The sequence below is a fragment of the Podarcis liolepis genome (assembly GCF_965112155.1).
Source record: "Podarcis liolepis genome assembly, chromosome: 11".
Lineage (NCBI taxonomy): Eukaryota > Metazoa > Chordata > Lepidosauria > Squamata > Lacertidae > Podarcis > Podarcis liolepis.
In genome coordinates, this window is record NC_139565.1 from 21,861,476 (window position 1) to 21,877,042 (window position 15,567).

Sequence of the window (15,567 nt, forward strand, 5' to 3'; positions counted from 1 at the left end):
GGGCTTGCTGATCAGAAGGTCCGCGGTTCGAATCCCCACGACGGGGTGAGCTCCCATTGTTCAGTCCCTGCTCCTGCCAACCTAGCAGTTTGAAAGCACGTCAAAGTGCAAGTAAATAGGTACCGCTACAGCGGGAAGGCAAATGGTGTTTCCGTGCGCTGCTCTGGTTCGCCAGAAGCAGCTTAGTCATGTTGGCCACATGACCCGGAAGCTGTCTGTGGACAAATGCCGGCTCCCTCAGCCAGTAAAGCGAGATGAACGCTGCAACCCCAGAGTCGTCCGCGACTGGACCTAACAGTCAGGGGTCCCTTTACCTTTACCTTTACTGACCTTGATGGAGAACTGTAAGGCTGCTAGGACAGCTAATGGATGAGTTCTCAAAAAGGTGAGATGAAGTGGCAAATCTGTGTGTGGACTGTACTAGTTCAGTGTGTGGATAGGGGCTCATATGTAAGCAGGAAAGTAGGTGGAGGCAGCAGAAAGGAGAATGCTGAGACTGGATCTAAACTGGGGCCCTCTAAGACCTGAAAGAACCATTGCATAGATCCCATTAATTTCAAGGGACTGAAAACAATCTCACAGTTTGGATAAACTTTATATAAACGATGATATAGTTCACACCTACCAGAGGTATTTTGGGCATTATGTAATATGTACCGAGATACTCCAAGTAAGATGCAAATCCTTCGTTAAGCCATATGTCGTTCCACCAATTCATGGTAACTAGGTTTCCAAACCACTTCAAATAGAAGGAAGAGGAGAGAGAGTCTTTCAATGCATTGTTTTCAAACTGCTCTTCTAATCATCAGGCATAAGAGTATACAGTGGTACCTCTGGTTATGAACTTAATTCGTTCCGGAGGTCCGTTCTTAACCTGAAACTGTTCTTGACCTGAGGTACCACTTTAGCAATAGAGGCTCCGGCTGCCGCCAGGCCACCGGCGCACAATTTCTGTTCTCATCCCAAGGTAAAGTTCTTAACCCGAGGTACTACTTCCAGGTTAGCGGAGTCTGTAACCTGAGGTGTTTGTAACCCAAGGTACCATTGTAGTTAATAGTCTCGCATTGGCATACGTTATCAAAAAGGAATGCTATAATGTTTACAGGTTTGTATGAATTTAGGAAGATGCAGTGCTTTTTTTCTTTAAAAAAATGTTTAGGGGTACTCTCATTTTCCTAATCATATTGAAATCCTGCCCCTCAATGAGGTCAAACTTAGATTCACAAAATGTTTAGGGGTATGCGTACTCCCAGGAAAAAAAGCACTGGGAAGATGCCATTTTAGAAAAGCTACAAAGATAGAAATCAGCAGTTAAAGTACTAAAAATCCATTCTGGGATTTGATAACATAACCAAATAGAATTCTCTCTTAAGTGTGATGCATTCAAGAGCGCGAATGCAATGAATTTGTATGCCTTTAAACAGCAGAACCACGTTGTTATGTACTGAGTTGAATAGGATCCAAACTGCAGCAGTCTGATTGGTCCTAGAACAATAGGATCCAAATTGCAGCAGTCTGATTGGTCCTAGAACAATAAGATTCAGAATGCAGCAGTCTGATTGGTCCTAGAACAATGCAGCAGTATGATTGGTTGGCAGGAACCACCCAATCATGCTCCAGATATAAGTGAATCCACAACCTGATTGGCTTACAGTAGAATTCCAGAATTAGCCAATCATGTGCAGCCCATTGTGTAAATAATGTATATAAAGCAGATACTTTGAGGGGACATTCATTCATTCCTCCTCACCACTATGAGCGGAATAGAGAGCATGAAATCACTTTGCGACTCTGAGTATATTTCACACGTGGAATGAGGAGGGAGCCCTAACGGTCTGGAAGACAAGGCCTTCCCTCACCTGCCTTCCCAGGACTGAGTGTTATTACTGGTTCCTGAGAGGTGCAGGGGAGCTGAGTGCGGTGCAGGCACGGCAGGAGGAAGCACCAGATTGGCTCTGCTGCATCTCCAGCATCACCCTGAGCTCCCTGGATCTCCCCTCTCAGGAAGCAGCAGTGATGCTCAGTACTGGGAAGGCAGATGAGCAATGCCGCCATGCCTGACTGCTACTGAGAAAATTAACTTTCCCCCTGCCAACTGCTATATGCATTTCCAGATGAGTTCCTATAAGCACTAATGGAGGCTTCTATTGAAATGGAAATGGAGACTTCTCTTGAGATGTAAATAAGCAGCAATTTTGGGTCTGGTCTTTTACCCTTCCCACCCACTCCCTTGATCCTTTTTCTACTTTAATTTAAAAGAGGCATGTTTATGCTTTACCACCCCATTAATCGTGTCAGGATAAAGCGTGTAAAGCATGGCGTTCCCCCAGTTTACAAACACTTTTTTCAGACACCACTTTACATAAAACTGTTATCGCTTAACTCATAATGAAAAGAAAAACAAGTCAATGGGAAACACAACAGGAAAAAATAGATTTGCTTTAACAACATAAGCAGAAGCATATATTGGAGGTTCAAAAGGTTTGTTTGGTATTAAAGTTTATAATAATCTGATATATGTTTGCGGATTTGTAGAGCGAACGCTAATCAATCAAGTTTTGATCCAGTATCTTATTTTACATGCTTTCATTAAGTACTCCTTTTTAGGCTTTTAGCAAAAAAAATAGTCTGGTGCTAAACAAATGCGACAATGTTCCCTGCTGTTCCTTTCTTGCTCCCACTTCTGTGCTTTCCCTTGTTACTTCCTTCCCCCTCCCCCTTTAAACAAATGAGGTACCGATACTCCATATCACTGAGTACCATCACAAAAAAGCACTGCATACCCATAGCTGCATACTACATTCAGCTTTCAAGGAATGGGATCTATTACAAGCTGCCCAACTGCAAGCTCAAAGGGACAATGCACAATGAACTTATGGAAATCCCAAAATGTATGAATTATTTTTTAACATGGCTGGGAACTTCATGGAGACTAGCCATGACAGTTAAACCTCCATATTTGCAGGCATATTTTGCAGGCAAAAAAATATAAATCTCTTGAGTATCAGGTAATAGGGACAAACAATATGAGAAGGTCACCACTTTCCTGTCTTGCTTATGAGCTCCTGTATATTCCTTCCTGTCCACTATTGCAGTGTTTCCCAACCTTTTTTGGGCAAAGGCACACTTGTTTGATGAAAAAAATCTCGAGGCACACCACCATTACAGCCCCGTGACGTCAGCGCGCAGCGTCATGCCGGGAGGGACGCACGAAAGTGTATGTTTCAATTTTTTCCCCCTCCTCCTTGCCGGGCAACCTCCAAGCTTTGGGGGTGGGGGGGGAGGAGGCAGCAAAGCGAGGCAGGAAGGAGAGCGCGGCTTGGCTGGGTGAGCTTTGGCAGGGGCAGGGAATGAGAGCCGCGAGGCGGGCGCTGCGGACGGAGGCGCTGCCCGCCGAGCTCGCAGGCAGCCAGGCAGGCAGACGGCGAGAGCCCTGCGCTGGGCGGCCTCTCCTCGCCGCCGCCGCCCCGCCTCTCGCCGCCCGCCTCGCCCGCCTCCCTCCAGGCAACATCTCGCGGCACACTAGTGTGCCACGGAACAGTGGTTGGGAAACACTGCACTATTGGAAGCAAAATGCTGGGACAAATGCACTATAAACTGAACCAGAAAGGTGGTTCTTGTGTGTTTCACTTATCCTCCTACACTTCTACTGGGACAAGATTATAGCTGTGTTGCTAATTAGAGCAGGGGCCATTAGCACTGTACCCCTTCTCTTTTGCGGCCCAAAAATGCTATTTAGGGGGGCTTACTTTTAGCTGTGGTCTCTTAAACGGCATCTTGTTAAACAGCATAGTGCCACAGGAAGCCTCATAGGTCAAAAGGACAATTCTGGTGTGCTGGCAGAAGTGCAAGTAATTGCTTGCATTTCTGCAACATTTACCTAAGTCATACATGGGAAGCTTTGGCCCTTCAGATGCTGCTGAACTACTGCTTGCATCAGCACCAGCAGGCATGGCCAATGGCCAGGTTACATGGGAGCCATATTTAAGCCACATCCAAAGGCCCAAAGGTCCCCCATACATGATCTAAGGGCTATGAGAGAAAGCAAAAGTGAGTACCGGTAAATGTACTCAATATACCAGTGACCTTTTTTTCAGTCTGTTGAAAAAACTCTCCACATTGTTTATGTTAATCTCAACACAGACACCCAAATAGATTATGGGCTTTTTAAAAGTCATGCCAGGGTTCACTTTTATTATTTGTTAGTTCTATGGAATTATCTATAAAACTCTAAAAATGTATTCAGTCAGTGATATGCTGTTTGAGCCTTCTACTTCCCCAGGAACTGTACTCCTACGACCGATTCCAGACACTTGGCAGTTCTCAGGATTTATTTTCACATTAAATTGCCACTATTGCAGCTACAGTGGTGCCTCGCAAGACGAAATTAATTCGTTCCGCAAGTCTCTTCGTCTTGCGAGTTTTTCGTCTTGCGATGCACGGTTTCCCATAGGAATGCATTGAAAATCAATTAATGCGTTCCTAGGGAAACCACCTTCAGACCAGGTCCGGGGACAGTCTGTCCCCAGACCTCTTCTGAAGGCTGGGGGGGGGGGGACAAGGGCTTTTCTTCCCACCCCCAGCATTTTAAAAAACCCCGGGACAGCGGAGGACTTCTCCGCTGTCCGGGCGATCTTAAAATGCTGGCGGGCGGCATTTTAAAATCGCCCCGGGACAGCAGAGGACTTCTCCACTGTCCAGGGCGATTTAAAAGCCCCTGGGAAGGCAGGCAGGGGGGACAAAGACTTTCGCCCCCCCCCCGCCCGCCTTCAGAAGGTGTTCCCGCCCCGCCGCCCGGCTTCGGAGCAGCGTTCCGAAGCCCGGTGGCGGCGGGAGGAGGCGTTCCCGCCCCACTGCCCGGCTTCGGAGGAGGTCCGAGGACAGTGGGGAAGACGCACTGCGCTTCCCCGCTGTCCCGGATATTTCCCTATGGGCTGTCGTCTTGCGAAGCAAGCCCATAGGGAAATTCGTCTTGCGAAGCGCCTCCAAAACGGAAAACCCTTTCATCTAGCGGGTTTTCCGTCTTGCGAGGCGTTCGTCTTGCGAGGTACCACTGTATAGCTACTTCGAAAATAACACCTTTGTTTTTAAGATAGATTAAAGTGCAGAAGATTTTACCACATGCCTGGTGTGCTATCTCATGGGAAATAATTTTGCAAATCCAATACTTCTGGTGTGAGAATTTATCTTCTGGGTGATACAACAAGGATATTTCCTGGAAAGTCATTAGCCCCCAGTGTTCCATAGCACCAGCTCCCATATCAGGTAGCACCAGCAGATCTAGATTGGTTTAAATGAAGAGAAAAAGGAGAAGCTTTAACAGTTTCACAATTCATACGTTTACATGAGTGCTCTTGGCTTAATCTGCCATTTCCCAAGATTTTCAGTCGCTGACAATACTGGCATGAAAAGAAACCTAGTACAGTGGACGCTCGGGTTGTGAACGTGATCCGTGCGGGATGCACATTCGCAACCCGCAGCGTTCACAACCCACAGCGGTGCATCTGCGCAGATGCGGGTTGCGATTCAGTGCTTCTGCGCATGCGCAAAGTGCGATTTGGCACTTCTGCGCATGCGCAACTGCCAAAACCCAGAAGTAACCCATTCCGGTACTTCTGGATTTCGGTGGTCCGTAACCCAAAAAAATGCAACCTGAAGCATCTGTAACCCGAGGTATGACTGTAAATACTATTGGGAGCTTTCCCCCCACCCCGCCCCCATGTAGGTTTTCCCCATGCTCTGTGTTTTTTAATAACAAAAAAACAAGGAAGTATTCGTACAAAAGAAGATAAAAAGATACCTGCTTAATCAGGTCTCAGGTCCACCTTTGTGCAGTGTGGCCAATCAGATGCCTTCAAGCCCTGTTTGTGGGCTTCCTGAAGGCACCAGCCCTCTACTCTTGGTTTCTCACAGGTTCCTAAGGGCAGTAGCAGAGGCAACCAGCAGCGGCGTAGCGTGAGTTGTCAGCACCCGGGGCAAGGCAAGTAATTTGCGCCCCCCAACCCCTAACCTGCGAGTTGCCGCGCAAACAACGCTGCTTGCCCGGAGGAGGATGGAGGCAGAAGCAGCCGCCGCCTGTAGCTGGGCCGAGGGGATGGCGGCGGCGGCAGGGTGCAGAGGCTGCCCGTGCCTGGCCAGGCGTCAGTGGCGGCCTCGGCGCTGCTGCAGCGGCTGCTCCTCCTGCGAGCAGTGAGCGGAGCGCAGCCACAGCGACGGTGGGGGGCGCGCGCGCTAGGGCGCAAGGCTGGCGGTGGCGGCGGGGAGCCCGGCGGAGGAAGGAACTTGTCCCTTCCCTCTGGACTCGCGCCCCCCCCCAGATGTTGCGCCTGGTGCGGTCGGCACCCCTGGCACCCCCCACGCTACGCCACTGGCAACCAGAGAGCTGGGGAGAGACATTAATATCACACCCTCGCCACATCTCTCTTAGCTGCCCCACCACCAAAGCTTTCAACTGAAGATTTAGTTTTTAACGTGTGATATTTTAGTGTATTTTTGGTTTCTATGGAAGCCGCCCAGAGTGGCTGGGGAGGCCCAGCCAGATGGGCGGGGTATAAATAAATTATTATTATTATTAATTATTATTATTATTATTATCATCATCTGTTGATGGCCACTTCAGGGATATTTTAGATGGAACAGCAGGGTGTAAGTCTTAAAAATACAATAAAACAAATAGTGTATTCTAAGGTGTAGGCCGTCTCGGACAGCTCAGACCACAATAAACCAGTTAGTTTCAGGGTCACAGAAATGTTATGCCTTTTGTTTAGAACAGCTGTTCCTCAAACACTGTATGGATTTCTAATTCAAAGTCAGAAAAAAAAGCATTTCCGGGGACGTATCACATGATTCCAAGCAAAAACAATTTTGTCCGTTTTAAACATTTTAAGAGGTTGTTTCTTTTTTAAAAAGAAGCAAGCAAGAATACCTGTTTTTGAAAGAGGGTAACTGATGTTAAGTAAGTCTTCCATAAATGAAAAGATTGGTCCAGTGATATTTAAAGCATAATCAGCAGATCCATTTTTAATTGCATCCTTCCGAGCCCAAATGCGTATCTATGAATATGCACAGAAATGGTTATTTTGGACAAGTGATGAAAATCTGTTTCATATCATTAGGCCTTCTTCAGTGGCCATGAATTTGCACAGTGACTTTCAGAAAAAAGAAAACAGATATTTAGCAGAATTCCTTAAAACTTCATTGCATTTTAAACCTCTGTTCAGGTTGCCTTATCCTTTGCAGACCACCACATTTTCTTCCATGACATCATGCACCCTGAAAGTCTTGTTCTTTAAAAGCTTGATTGCTCCCACATCCGCATGCAGTTGTGCCATGTATTCTTCCAAACAAAAGGATGAGTTTGCAGGATGAAAGGAAAAGGGAAGCGGTTGCTAGGTTTGTCAAAAAACATTTGACAATCGACACACCAATGAATTCATTTCTGTGTTATCCAGGACTACATAAGCAGTCACTTGAAAAGCATTGTGTGTCTGCTCCACCCAATGTTTGTCGTGACTACAATTTGCAAGAACCATTTATCACCTGGATTACATGCAGCCAGTCACCAATCAACTTAAAAATCTGCACCGAGTTAAATAAGTGAGAAGGTACGAGTGTGCTAAGCAGCCACAGAATGCTGCCTGACTCTTGATGGGCAGGTGGAAAATTCTGTAGAAGGGGTAATGGAATGGAGCCTTCTGAATTGGTGCATTCAGTTAATATTTTGGATTATCAGACATTTGGGTAAATGGGAGTACTAGCTGCTTAATGGTTAGAGATATGAGACTTCATGAGTGAAACTTTATATAATCAGTAGTCTGCTACAGACAAGGTTGTCCTCCTTAGCTCGACAACACAAGCACTGATAAAGACCTTGGAAAATGAAAAGCCCAGAAACACAAGCATCTTACTCTTTCCCCCATAGTGTAGATCAGTGTTTCCCAAACTTGGGTCTCCAGTGGTTTTTGGACTTACAGTTCCCATCATCCCCGACTACTGGTCCTGCTAGCTAGGGATGATGGGAGTTTTAGTCCAAAAACAGCTGGAGACACGAGTTTTGGAAACACTGGTGTAGATCCTAAACCGTTCTGCCCATTTTGCAGATGACAAGACAAATAGCCGACTGGTGCTAAAAGCATATCTCCAAGGAGTTCCCTGTAATCACTGATTTAATAGTTACAGCAACCTCATTTGAACTTTGACAGCTATCAGTCACCTGCCCTCTTAATGTTAGGTGATTGACAGGTGGGTGGTCCCACTCACCTCTCAAAGATGGCCTGCACGGGATGAGGGAGATGAGCAGCCAGCACGCCAGCTAGATCTGGTTCATCTGGTAAACCAAGTCTGGGACAGCAGTGCCTACACGTTGTGAGTGATGTTCTAGTAAGAGAACCCTATTCCAAAGGTGGGCTGGCGTGTGGAAAGCAGTCTTCTAACAAACTAATGTTTCTCCACTAAAGAATCTAGTTGGACTGTGCTTAAACAAAACCTGATCTGGAGTAACCCTGTTCTGAATAAGATTGACAAAGTGGGAAACGGGAGTAGATGTAGCATATTAGTTTTCAGGATACAATTTATTTTTTAAAAAACCATTTAATCTTATACCATAATTTAAACATCAGTGCATATTGCGCAACACATAATTCACTCATAAATGCAAGTATATGCTGCTAAAGTCTATAATAAATTCAGCAGACTTATTCACCTCATTGCCCCTCTCCACTGTGGTGACATAATCAAAGTTACAGACCGCAAAAGCAGTGACATATGTGGACATTTTTGGTGTTGTTTCAAATGTTGTGACAGTCCAGTTCATCAGTGCAGTCCCATTACTCAAAGTACTCAATGTGCTCTCATTCACATCTTTATACTCAGACACATCTATAAAAGAACAATTATTATAGGCATTAATACTGAATATTATGGCAAATTTGCTCTGTTCAGAATGGAAGTCTAAGGGTGCCTTCTATATAGTGACCGCTAGATCTAATAGTCAAGCCGTACTCTTGTTTCCTGTGTAAAAAATGCCATGGCCAACTGGGGTTTCATCAGATTCCTAGGTTCCAGCACTAAAATTTTAGGCACCTAGATGATCAGGGCACCTGGGATTTTTCCAATCCTGGCTGCAGCAACTATAATAGCAACAATATTAATAATCCTAGTACCACTGCCATTACTAACGGGTCCCACCACACAATTAGAAAGTCCCACATTCCCTTACTTACCCTTAATCTGCATGTTGGAAAGCACTTTATAGCTTGGGTGGTGAACAATACTGATGTTAAAGGTAGCTTTCATTGCAGGTTCATCAAAGCATGGGTAAACCCTCCTGGCATCTACCGGTTCTAGGTGCGATGCAACCAACCACCTAAATTGAGAATACGAATAAGTTTAAAGTCAATAGCTCGTAGTCTGGGGGATGCTCCTGAATCCATCTCGGTCATTAGAGGCCCACGATGTAGCACCCTGCTTGTGGTTAACGCTTAGCTGGAATGAAATATTCAATGCAGCAATAGATAAATTAAAATAATAATTTATTTGTCAGACAAATAAATGATATGCACAGTGGTATATGGTTACCAAAGCTCTGTCCACTCCAGCCCTGATGGCCAGCACTTATATTTCCTCAGCCCAGCCCCCTTGCTCCTCCTTTGGCTGCCTCTGTCCAATCAGCCTGGTTGAAATTCCTATTGGCTGTTTGCTAGAACCAATCATAAAAGATACACCCATTTCCTATTACCTTTTATGGGGGACAAAGAGCTATATTTCCTTCTATCCATAAATGGCAGACAAGTAGCCATATATCTTACATTTGCCTCGACAAGGCACCTTAATTACCAGATCACCTTTGGCCCCTGTTGCCCCTGCATTCCAAAACAAATGGCTAAAATGGCTCATGGTATTAAATTCTATCTTAAACAGAGATCTTGGGTTCACATTCTCACACACCATCAATGAAATAAGAATCTAACATAAGAATCTAACATTTCTTACTTTCTAAATCCTTTGCATAATTACATTAAGGCAATAAATCTCATACATAACATAGATAGCTTTTTAGAAGAAAAGGCCTTTGCAATATAAAAAGGAACTCAGTAAAAAGAAGCCTCTTCAGTTTACACCCCCCTTTCCCAGCCAGCTGCTTTTCCCATTAGCTCTTTGCCCTTTAACTTTAGGAAAATATGGCTATTGTCTGATGGGAGGCACATGGTATTATTTTCTGTTAAACAATAAATCTTACTATTTACCAACTCTTAATTAGCGTTTTTGCAGCTTGATTGTATTCTGTAATATGTAGGGTCAGTATAACCTTTGCTCCCAGCCTGTAATTCCCTTTTACAACTTTGAGAAACCTGTCTCCTGTTACTGCTATAAATCAGGGGGGCCCTTGTTCAGCAGAGCAGGAAGATAAACAGCTGCCAGAGTACTTAGCCAGCTGGTTTCTGCCTGGCATGAAACATACAAACATTTGCAAATATATTTTTAAGCTCATTTTAAAATACAGGCCTTGATCAGATGCCTCAACGAGACCTCGGTGGCTGGGAATCCCTTTTACCAGCTTTGTGGTTTCTGCACCGGGATGAACAGTCTTTCATGAGAGGGTAACCTGTGGGATTACTTCAATGCAATCTGCCCTTGAGGCTGGCCCAGGCTGAGGTTGGTATACAAAGCCCTGTACAACCTGGAACACTGAGGTCCAGCGCCGAGGGCCCTTTGGCAGTTCCCTCACTGCGAGAAGACAAGTTACAGGGAACCAGCCTTCTCGGTAGTGGCACCCGCCCTGTGGAACGCCCTCCCACCAGATGTCAAAGAAAAAAATAACTACCAAACTTTTAGAAGACATCTGAAGGCAGTCCTGTTTAGGGAAGCTTTTAATGTTTAATAGGTTATTGTATTTTAGTGTTCTGTTGGAAGCCACCCAGAGTGGCTGGGGAAACCCAGCCAGATGGGCGGGGTATAAATAATAAATTATTATATTATTATTACTGGGACACACACACTGGGTTCCACCCAACTTTGACATTACGTGGTGGTGGGGTGGCCTGACAGGGCCCGGTGTGGCTGCAGGTAGGCCTGACAGGGCCTGTCGCACCCACAGGAGGGCCCGATGGGGCCCGTCACACCCACAGGAAGGCCTGATGGGCCCTGCTGTGGCTGGGGGTAGGCATAGTGGGGCCTGTTGCAGCCCATTACAGCAGCAAAATATTGAGGGGGCCCAGCCCGCTGCTTCAAACTCCCCCCCCCATGGAGCCCCTGGCCTGGGACCTGGATGCATAAAGGATTGCCTCATCTCATATATCCTCAATCCTCCTGTGGATACCATATTATAAGGAGGAATTGGGCCTTTAGTGTGGGCCCCTACTCTTTGGAATCCCCCCCACACACACACATTAAATACTAGACAGGCACCATCTCTGCTGTCTATCTGGCTATCTAATTTCTTATTTAAACAAGACTTTTAAAAATGGAGATTTGGGTTTTTTTTAAATCCCAGTCTGGATTTGTATTGATATTGTTTTTAGAAGTTTTCATTGTTTTATCAGTTATGTATAAACTGCCCTGGGTAGTTATTTATAAATGTAATAAATAAAATAAACAAACTTCCACATGCAACCCCAACCTTAGTGGTATGCAAGAGCAGTTACACAACCTGATCCCTGGAGCTGTGTGCAGTTTTTAAAATAAGTTACAAGCACACCCAACAGCTTAAGAAGTGAAAGCTATTGGGTTAGCCATTGTCAGGGAAGGAGTATTCGGCTTTACTAGAAGGAATATATACATTGGGACAGACTCAGAAGTCCTTTTGTTTCTCTGTTTTCCTGTGTGTTGGGAGAAATTAATCAGTTCTACTGAATGCCTCCTTCATCCCAAACTGAGAAAAATGCTCTTCTCTAGCTCACGTTGACTCACAATATATATTAGTATTTCCACATAAGCACATTTATACCCCACTTGGACTTTAAGAGTAAGTGACAAAGTAGAAATGATTATTTATGCTGCAGGACAATGCAGGATGCCAAGCCAAGGGGGTGGAAGATTTAGAAGATCCATAATTAAGAAGGTTCATTTTGGGGCGCCCAATTTTGGCCTTGCTTATATTTCCATAGATCACGAAAGTCCACCCCTCGCTTACAAGAAGTGTGAATTAAATCTGCTTTCCTGACAAGGCTAGACCATTCTTCCCAAAAATCATTGTACAGAGTTTGCTTTAAAAAGTCTAAGCCTGGGCTATGAAGGACAGAACAGCTGTGAGGAAGAGGAGAACAGGCAGCCTGTTAGAGCATCATTGCAGGAGAAGCACATCCTTCAGGCAACAGCACAACACAACACTGAAAAGGGACTCGAGTTAATTCAGGGAACTGAAGTGTCAGCATATTGCATGGCAATGCAATCAGGATTCTGAAGTTACCATATGGGAAGTTGTTTAAAGTTACGTGTTTTTTCAAGTTTCAAACTCTCATCCTAGATCACTACACTTGCTTGCACAATTGTGTCAGATATGAACATCTCCATGAAGGGTAGTACAGTGGTACCTCGGGTTACAAACACCTTGGGTTACAAACACTTCAGGTAACAGACTCCGCTAACCCAGAAATAGTACCTCGGGTTAAGAACTTTACCTCAGGATGAGAACAGAAATCAAGAGGTGGCGGCGCAGCAGGCCCCATTAGCTAAAGCGGTACCTCAGGTTAAGAACGGTTTCAGGTTAAGAACGGACTCCGGAACAAATTGCGTTTGTAACCAGAGGTACCACTGTATACAAATTTAATTTAATAATAATAATAATAATAATAATAATAATAATAATTAACAATAACAATAATAATAATTCCCCCCTGTCTCCAATACTGCAGTTGTCCAGTGGGGCTGGTGGAAGGCAGGGTGGTTCAAAAGTAGGAGGAATCCAGTGATAGGCAGTTAGAGCCAATGATAGGCAGACCCAACTCATGTTGGTCCCCTCCTCTTCCCTGCAACAAGTCCAATAAGAGCAATTTGGAGACTGAGCAGAAGCAAAAGGAAGAAAGCAATAAGCAGTACAACCCCCTCACTGGCAGCAAGCAAGAAGGCAGGATGGTGGGGCCTGGGGCTGAAGCCAGACTGAGGTTGCTGGAGCAGTGCCCCATTTGCTCTAATATAATCACAGAACTTTAGAGTTGGAAGGCACACCAAGGGTCATCTAGTCCAACCCCCTGTAATGCAGAAATCTCAGCTCAAGCATCCAGGACAAGATGGCTATCCAACCTCTGCTTAAAAAAATCCAGGCTCTACTGCAAAAGGTGTCGGCATGTCATGCACATTGGATCAAGAATCATCGCTGTGTCTGGATGCAAGACCACTTGGAAATCCCATCCTCCTTGGAAGACAGAAGGAATGGCATTGGGGAAAATAACCAAATATAAACAGGCACCACCACTGTTCCAAATTGAGTCGGAAGGCCTGTGCTAAACCCGTGGGCCTCAGGCTAAGGGAAAGTGTTTAACGCTTCCTCCCATGCAACTCTCCCGTTAGTTCCATCAGAGGGGTAAGGCATACCCTCCAACATTTCTCTGATGATAATAAGGATGTCCTATTCCATAATAATAATAATAATAATAATAATAATAATAATACGCCACCTATCTGACTGGGTTGTCCCAGCCACTCTGGGTGGCTTCCAACATATATAAAAACTTAATAAAATGTTAAACATTTTAAAACTTTCCTATACAGGGCTGCCTTCAGGTGTCTTCCAAAGGCATCTCCTTGGTTCGGGGGCCACCTAATTGCATACCTTCCAATGAAAGCAAGGACATCCTACCATACCCTCCAACATTTCCCTGATGGAAATAGGGATGTCCTAAGGAAAAGCGGGGGACGCAGGTGGCGCTGTGGGTTAAATCACAGAGCCTAGGACTTGCCGATCAGAAGGTTGGTGGTTCGAATCCCCGTGACGGGGTGAGTTCCTGTTGCTCAGTCCCTGCTCCTGCTAACCTAGCAGTTCGAAAGCACATCAAAGTGCAAGTAGATAAATAGGTACCGCTCTGGCGGGAAGGTAAACGGCGTTTCCGTGCGCTGCTCTGGTTCGCCAGAAGCGGCTTAGTCATGCTGGCCACATGACCTGGAAGCTGTACGCCGGCTCCCTTGGCCAATAAAGTGAGATGAGCGCCGCAACCCCAGAGTCGGCCACGACTGGACCTAATAGTCAGGGGCCAATTTACCTTTTAAGGAAAAGCGGGACGTTCCGGGATCAAACCAGAAACCTGGACAGCTTCTTCAAATTCGGCACTTGGAGGGTTCTGGGAAGCAAGCCCGGAACCGCATACCTACCTGCTCTCTCCTTCGTCCTTATAGGTGCTCGCGAAGAGCCCGTGGAGCTCCGGCTCGTGCTGGATCTTGCCCCGGAAGGCGAGCTGCAGCTCATAGAGGGCGCCCGCGCTCAGGTTCGCGCGCAACTCCAGCACCGCGTACTCGTTCCGCGGCGCTTCCCACAGCTCGGCCACGCTGACGCTGCTGCTGCTGCTGCTGCTGCCGTTGGCGGTGGCGGCGGCGCCCGTCAGGGGCCCCCAGACGGCGGCGCGCTGGTAGACGAGCCCCACGCTGTGCAGCAGCACCGCGTCCGTGTCGCGGAGACACCGCACGGTGATGTTCACCTGCCCCGAGTGCGTGCGCGGCTCGGGCAGGCCGGGCGCCAGGTGCGGCCACAGCAGCAGCGAGTAGTGCACCGGCTCCAAGTCCCCCGGCAGGCGCCAGGCGTCCCAGGCGCCGGGCGGCCGCGCGGAGGGGTCGGCGCTGGCGGGAGCCTCGTCTGTGGGCGCCGCCGCCGCCGCCTCGTCGCCTCTCCCTTCCAAATCCTGCGCGCAGCGCCCGTACAGGATAGCCAGCACCAGCAGCGCCAAAAGCAGCGCGGCCAAGAGCAGCGCCAGCAGCGTGGCGGACTTTTTGCCCACGTAGAAGCCCGAGCGCAACTTGACGGTCATGGTGGCCGGTTGAAAGCGAGGGGGGAGCCTGAGCGACTGAGGAAGAAATTCAGCACAGGATAAGGCCCCCTCTTCTGAGACGGGGAAGGGTCAGGGCCGCCTCTTCGTGGCCTCAGGGGGTCGTCGGCGGAGACGGGAGCGCCAGGACTGCAGGGCGGGAGCCAAGCAAGCTGTTGGCTGAGGTGGTCTGAGCGCGGCACACCCCGCCTGGGCGCCAAGAATCCATCCTTCCTTCAACCCCGCCTCTTCTTCCTCCCTTCCTGGGAGCTCCTCATCCGCACATCATCTCCCAGCAGCTGACTGGAGGCGAAAGCCCTCCCTGGTTCCCTGGAAGGGCGAGGAGGAATTGGAATTTCTTTGCATCCTCCGAGACTCCTCTTGTAGCCCAGAGCCCCTACAGGAGGGGCTTTTTGCACATTCCTCCTCTGATGCAGCTTGGAAATCGGGCAGGGAAGGTTGAGGGGGGAGTAGGACACTCCCTCAGCCCTTGCTTTAGATGTTCAGGCCCCTTTAAGGTAGGGACACAGCTCTTTTCTTTCTCCCTAATTATATTTCCAAACAACACATGTTGGGGACTCCTGTCCTGGGCTGTGTAAAGTGGGTTTGATGCGTC

The 15,567-nt window shown here is 47.1% G+C and overlaps 1 protein-coding gene across 2 annotated transcripts in view; it reads right to left on the reverse strand.

Annotated features, from left to right (window-relative positions):
- The window catches only part of LVRN (laeverin), a 38,191-nt gene extending 22,818 nt beyond the window's left edge, over positions 1-15,373 (reverse strand). The window contains exons 1-7 of one of the 2 annotated variants that reach the window (XM_083464436.1): positions 14,944-15,269; positions 14,305-14,496; positions 9,222-9,364; positions 8,702-8,877; positions 6,926-7,052; positions 5,126-5,280; positions 626-739 (exon numbers count right to left, since the gene is read on the reverse strand). In XM_083464436.1, the coding sequence (XP_083320562.1) occupies positions 626-739; positions 5,126-5,280; positions 6,926-7,052; positions 8,702-8,877; positions 9,222-9,364; positions 14,305-14,496; positions 14,944-14,954 (918 nt within the window). In that variant the 5' untranslated portion in view covers positions 14,955-15,269. Of the gene's footprint in view, positions 1-625; positions 740-5,125; positions 5,281-6,925; positions 7,053-8,701; positions 8,878-9,221; positions 9,365-14,304 lie in introns of both variants that reach the window. The other variant, XM_083464435.1, reaches the window with a different exon arrangement.
- Between the last annotated feature and the right edge of the window lie 194 nt (positions 15,374-15,567).